At 40.1% G+C, this 6,897-nt stretch overlaps 1 protein-coding gene across 2 annotated transcripts in view; it reads right to left on the bottom strand.

Annotated features, from left to right (window-relative positions):
- The window catches only part of PSMA5 (proteasome 20S subunit alpha 5), a 24,314-nt gene that overhangs the window by 6,732 nt on the left and 10,685 nt on the right, over positions 1 to 6,897 (bottom strand). The window contains exons 3-8 of one of the 2 annotated variants that reach the window (XM_007106467.4): positions 5,851 to 5,977; positions 3,540 to 3,607; positions 2,491 to 2,598; positions 2,291 to 2,349; positions 1,597 to 1,699; positions 282 to 368 (exon numbers count right to left, since the gene is read on the bottom strand). In XM_007106467.4, the coding sequence (XP_007106529.1) occupies positions 282 to 368; positions 1,597 to 1,699; positions 2,291 to 2,349; positions 2,491 to 2,598; positions 3,540 to 3,607; positions 5,851 to 5,977 (552 nt within the window). The remainder of the gene's footprint in view (positions 1 to 281; positions 369 to 1,596; positions 1,700 to 2,290; positions 2,350 to 2,490; positions 2,599 to 3,539; positions 3,608 to 5,850; positions 5,978 to 6,897) is intronic. The other variant, XM_028489037.2, reaches the window with a different exon arrangement.

The raw sequence follows: 6,897 nt of genomic DNA, 5'->3' as shown, positions 1-6,897 counted from the left end.
GCCATGGCTCACGGCCCCAGCCGCTCCGCGGCATGTGGGATCCTCCCAGACCGGGGCGCGAAGCCGGTTCCCCTGCATTGGCAGGCGGACGCGCAACCACTGCGCCACCAGGGAAGCCCCCCTTTTATTCTTTAACTCACCAAATTCTGGCTTCTGCCATTACCACGTTACTAAAGTTGCTTATTCATAGGATAATAACTTCTTAAGAACTGAGCATACAAAAATGTTACTATCTTGATCTTCAGCAATGAGAGCTATATCTGAATAAAACAGAAAAATACCTCTATGTTAGTTGCATTCAGCTTCTCCTCCATTACTTGTTTGAGGATTATGAGTGAAGATTTGATGGCTTCTTTCAGTGTCATAGACTTGAAACAAAGAGGGTAAGAAGAGTAGCCATTAATTGTACATAATCCCTCCTTCCTTCAAAGATTTCCCCTATATCTCCCTGAAAAAATGATTTAGCAAATATTAATAAATCAAACATCTCAATAAGTACAGTGCATTATAAGTATCTTCAGAATTCAGGTAAATGGTAAATAAGTAGAGTACCTTTATTCAGAGGAAAAAAAAAGTCTTATTTTGAACCAGAACAAAGTTACCAACTTTAATATGGTAAGTGATCTTTGAAGAAGGGGAAAGAGTTAGACTTCTCTAGTTATTGTCTTTTGATTTAGAAGCAAGATAATATTGATGATATCCTGTGAATAATAATTCCCAAATGATCTAGAAGGTAGCCCAATGATTTAGAAAATCTGCTCTTCGCTTACCCCATTTTGTACCTAATTTCCTGCACATGTAAAAGCAATACTAGGAGAGGTTGATGTAAGCAGCCATCCCTGTGTGAACCACCTGAATGACAAGTAGGGCAGCCTTCAGCCACTACAATGAGTTACCCCACACCAAGTCTTCCCATCCCACGAAGATAAAAAGTACCAAATGCCCACTTGCTTGGAGAGCCAGACTAGGAAATATAAACTGCTAATTAAAGTTGTGAAGATAAAGGATAAACAAATTGTGGTACATCTATACCATGGTATACCACTCATCAATAAAAAGAAACTATTGAAATGTGCAAAAATACGAACGTATCTCAAAATCAGTATGTTGAACAAAAGAAGGCAGACATGAAAATACAAACTGTATGATTCTATTCATAAAAAGACCAGACAAAACTAATCTACAACGGTAAATGTGCCTGAAAGTGGGGAAGAGACTGGAGAGGAGGCAAGCATTTTGGGGCAGGGTGATGGAAGTGTGCTACATATATATGTATCTATTTTAAATTATTTATTTATTTATTTATTTGGCCGCGCCGGGTCTTAGTTGTGGCATGCGGGATCTTTTAGCTGCCGCCTGTGGGATCTAGTTCCCTGACCACAGCTCAAACCGGAGCCCCCTGCATTGGGACCGTGGAGCCTTAACCGCTGGACCACCAGGGAAGTCCCTATATTTTGTTTTAAGTGCTGGTTACAATGGTGTATACAATTGTCAAAACTCATAGACCTGAACTCTTAGGTCTGTGTATTTTATTGTATGTAAATTATACCCTGATTTAAAAAAAAGATAATAGAAGTCGTGAGAATGCTTAATTACCTTGTGGTAAACTTCTTGCAAGGAGCTCTGGGCACCCTCTGAAGCAGAGCCAATTGCTCGAGCATCACACTGTACAAAGGTTCCAGATGGGTCCATATGAAACCTGCAAAACCACCAAAAAGAAGAGGATTAAAATGCTTAAGAACGGTGGCATTTTATGTAACAAACGTCTCACTAAAAAATATAAATGCTTGGCCCTGCAGCCAGGAAATACCGAGGCACAGATCCAAAAGATGTTCTATAGCTGGAGAAACCAGATCTTTTAAAAAGTGTTTAAGAAAACTAATAATAATTTCCTCAGGGATTTAGAAGAGAAGTATATATAAGAATACTTTATATATACAGTATATATAAATATGACACTTATGTATGCCTATCTAAATACTATTTGAGGATAGGGATCAAATCAATATTCAAAGCAAGGCTCTAAAACACATTTTGACTACAGCAACAAAGTTACTTCTAATTTCCTTCCAGAAATAGCACTGGTTCCAAAAGAGGAGTTCTTCATAAAATCCCCAAATTTGTTTTTGTGTAAGCAGCACAGAAACAATGAACTTTATAGAATTAGAAGCCCTTCATTTTTACAACTCTACAATAATCTTCTCACTTGATTTAAACAACCAGTCCCATCCCAAATGAAAATAATTCTCCCAAAAAGGAAGCAGGAAAAAAATGGCCAAATGGTACTTACAGCTGGGGTCCTTTTTCATCAACTCCTCCAAATAACAGTGCTACTCCAAAGGGACGAGACTAGAACCAAAAAGCAGGAGGTATTAAGATAAATAGCTACGAAGTAGGGGGGCAAGAAGAGACGGGAAAGACATGCTCCGAGGACAAATGTCTTCAGTTCCACAGGACAGCAAGAAAGCTTGGCACAAGCATCAAACTCACCATGGCACCTGGATCTGCATCTTCTTCTCCAAACTGTAGAGCCAGATTTGACACAGCCTGAGTCACACTCTCCACTGTCATGGTCTCATTGTAGGTGAACCAGTGGTTCTAAAAGAAGAGCAAAGCATGGTCTACCTTTCGTAAGAATGGCATTAAAAGTAGCCCACCATCTCACCACACACATCCCTTTGAACTGTGGTTAAAACCTGAATGCTCAAGCTCTGGTGTGTTTTCCTTAACACTAAACTCAAATGCTTGGGACAGCATGAGAGGAAGAGAAATAGCTCTGGAAATAAAGTTATACCAAAAGGACTCTAAGCAATGACGACTTTTCAAGGGAGAGGATTGCTCCCTTGAAAAACAGAGTTAACCCTTCAGAGCACCAAATCTAGTCTTTTCACAAAGTGAAGGCTAATAGCTGAGTGCTGCTTTCCCTCAAAGGCCCTATCTTATCATTCTGTTGGAGTTTAAATTAAATGACTTATTCTTACATAAGTACTGACAGCAAACCTGCAAATAAGCACAAAAAAAATTTTTACCAATCACATATTTTTTTCTTACCAGTCTACTACTCTGCAGGCAGCAGGAGCTCAGTTTAAAAAAAAAAAAAAAAAATCAGTATTCCTAACCAGCATTTATCACCTGGTACATATCATTGCTCACTACAGGAGAGCTGTCATTTGCAAGCCTAGCTGCAAAGGCAGTTGGGGTGAGAATTCCTTTAGCTATTTCTACCTCTTGCTATGGTGCTCCCACAGAAAGTCAATTAGGGAACAGAATGCAGTGCAATGCTTGCTTTATATAAGGCAAGTCAAAAAGAAGCAAGAGACTGTCAGCACTATTTACCAGGGCTTCCTTAAAGCTGCAATGGTTGGATGGCTAGACTCCAAGCCTCAGAAAGTTGTAACTAGGGATTCTACCCAAAATCACTCCCAAGAGCTACATCTGATATTAACACAGATACCTGCAGTACAGCCCAGGCAGTTATATCATCACTAAACAAGGAACACAAGCATCATGGTAAAAAGGAGAGATGATGCTAATTTTACCTGTGTCTCCACTCTGGCTTTATCAATTAAAGTCTTAGCATCAGCAATTAGCCCACTCATGGCACAACCTGCAATGTAAAAGCAACAGTGACCCGGTAGCCAAATCCTTGTAGAACTCTTTCATCCACTCAGGAAATACTGAAATTCTGGAGTGAAACCATGGCAGCCATTCAGCAATCCCATAGCAATATATCTAAGAGATCAGATGGGAAATTATCTGCACTGAACACAAGTATAATTATATCACTGACAAATAAAAACCATTCATAATGATACAGAAGTCCAGCTATTAAGGTAGGAGACAGAGAAGAGCAGCTAATCAAACATGAATTTCCACACGTTACATCCTCAAGCATTCCTTCAGCACTCTTTGGTAGCCCGTGATGCACTTTCAAACTAAGCAAGCACTAACAGTCCAACAGGAGAAACAAGGGAAAAAAATAACTATCTCACTATGAGCTACAATGGAAGACCCTAGAAGAAAATCAAGTCTTTTCACTTCCTGACCAAACACAAACTAGTTATATGAGAGATGGCCCAAGATGCCAAGATTATGGCTGTGACTTTACACGTCATGACTCAAATCTAAATTTCCAGCCTGGGTCTCACTCCCACATTTCAGACCTATAAAGCCAAATGACTCCCTTAATATATCTACTTGGATAGACCACAGACTCAACTCATTTCCCTTCTAGGCTCCATCTTTCTCCCTGGCCCTCACAACCAACTGAATCCCAAATTCTATCAATCGCTGTCTGATTACCCTGTCTGGTATTAGTCCTTACCTCTCTGTTTTCTGGCCACCACCTTGGTTAAGCCTTCATCATCTCTTTATTTGGACTATTAAAAAAATTTCTGACCTGGTCTCCCTGCCTCCAGTCTCAGCCCCCTTCACTCTACCTTCCACACTACTATCAGAATGGTCTTTCTCAAATCCTAATCTGATCATATTTCCTCAGTGCTTAAAACCTTGGCCATCAATGCAAAAGGATCAAGTTCAAACTCTTTAGTGTGGTAAAAAGGACTTCCACTGTTTGATCCCAGACTTATTTCTTGCCACATTCCACCTGCCAGTCATGCCAAACTGCGTGTGCCAGGGTATTTTATATTTTACACCACCACAGCTTTGCGCTTTTCTATTCCCTCTGACCAGAAAGCTCTCCCCTGCTACACCCAGACACTTATTCACTTGGTAAACACTTCCTTATCTTTTTAGAATTCAGTTCAGCTCAAGCATCACCTTTATGGAATCCTTTTCTGAAAGCCTCACTACCACTGGCCCCAGGGAAAACTAATTGTTTCCTCTGGTGTACCCCTACTAAGCATATACTACAGCCTTTCTTAATACCTACTTCATTTAATTGCATTGACTTATTTACATATCTACCTCTGTGATTAAACTGTATGCTCCTGGAACACACGGGGACTATGTCTCATTTCTTTGTGGGCCCCTGGTGTCTAGCACAAGTCTGGCACATAATAGGTTCTCAATTTGTTGAATGAAGTGACACTGACCTACCTCCAAAAGGTAGATGGCTTCAGATAAAGTAGATACAATGTTCTAATCTTAAAAGACTAAATCTCAGTTTCTATATCTATGAAAGAGATAATGTCAAGCTCCCTGAGTCACTATGGCATTTGATTCTGACACCTTCAGGCAATTAATTATTTTACCAATGTTTCAGTAATTAGATGACTAGATAGGTTAAGTAAATGTGGGCAGTCAACTAAAATGCCATGCTATAAATAAGTAGAACTACTCATCATGCTACAATGATACCAGAAGCCACGGCAGGGGAATTTAACAGGGACCCAAAAAAGGGAGGAAGGGAAGGTGAGGGGAGATAGATTGAAATGATAAATCTGAAAACAGAGGAAGAGTACCGATCTGGATCAAAGTCTATCATCCTTATACTCTGCACCTTAGTCACTCTGAAGATCTTTAAGAATTTCTCTTTCCTTAGTGGACACCCCTACCTTCCCACACAATCCTCTGCTCCAGGTAGCCTCCTAATGTTATGCATCGATGAAGACCCAGCCATCATAGGGAGCTGGCCTATGATTCAACCTTCACATATTTCAATAACCATCACATTTCCCAAGTATAAATTTGAGGGAGAAAGAAACATCTGGGAGTAGGTGAATCCTATAACTGCTTCCTACTACCTATATTATGCACAATGGCCTACTACCTGGAAAATGATAATTAACAAGGGGTAAGATGTTCACCTAATGAACCTCCCTTGAAACATCAAAGAAGACTGATTAACCCAGGCAAGATCCTACAGAACAGCCTTCTCCTACTCCTTACCTATGTGAGCATCAATCTCTACAATTTTCTCAATGCTGCTGGGCTCCATGAGTGGAGAGGTAATTCTCTTCTCCACAGCTAGGCACACACCCTCTGATGTCTGGATCCCAATGGCTGTAGAACCAAGCTAAAGAGAAACAGGTTATGGTTATCATATAGAAGTCAAAGAACAGTCTCACATACTCACCAGGAATCTCTCTGTATATCTTCACATGATAGAAGCTTCAATCAGCCATATCTAGTACACAGAGAAAATAAGGAGCACCCTAATAATGTACTATTCCTGTCAATGGCAAGAGCACTGATTTACAGAATTTTGTGCTTCTAAAGGGGAAGTTCAATAACGTCTTGAAAATGTCCGGAAAATGATCAACTCTAATGCCAGTTTTTTGGAGAGGGGCAGATTCTAAAGTTCTAAACATAGTGGGCAAGAAGTAATACAACTCTAATGTTTTTTCTGGACTTGATATCTTTTTACCTCTGCTACCTTGATCTATCCCAAAAGGTGATATCCCTCAAATCTATGTGACCTCCAGAAAAGTAATTTACTTTAAAAAAAAAAAAAAAGAAAGAAAAAAAAAGAAAAGAAAAAGAAACACCACCAACAACATAAAAATATCTTTCAAGGTCACTAGCAGTCTATAATAGAGCTTGATTTCATCTCTCCATCTCCATGTCACCATCCTAGTCACCCACCCCTCTTTGTCTCAGTTTCCTTATCTACAAAATGGGGATAATAATAACAATACCTACACATCAAGAGGGGTAAACACACATACATAAAATGCTTAAAATGGTAACTTGCACATAATAAACAAGCAACAAATGTTAGCTATTTTTTTATATGCCAAGATAACTTCAATAGCCTCCAACTTAGTCTCCCTATCTTTTTTTTTTTTTTTGCAGTACGTGGGCTTCTCACTGTTGTGGCCTCTCCGGTTGCGGAGCACAGGCTCCGGACGCGCAGGCTCCGCGGCATGTGGGATCTTCCCGGACCGGGGCACGAACCCGTGTCCCCTGCATCGGCAGGCGGACTCTCAACCACTG

Source organism: Physeter macrocephalus, chromosome 4 (assembly GCF_002837175.3).
Source record: "Physeter macrocephalus isolate SW-GA chromosome 4, ASM283717v5, whole genome shotgun sequence".
Classification (NCBI taxonomy): Eukaryota; Metazoa; Chordata; class Mammalia; order Artiodactyla; family Physeteridae; genus Physeter; species Physeter macrocephalus.
Note: the sequence above shows the minus strand (reverse complement) of the source record. Positions and strands in the feature narration are given on the sequence as shown.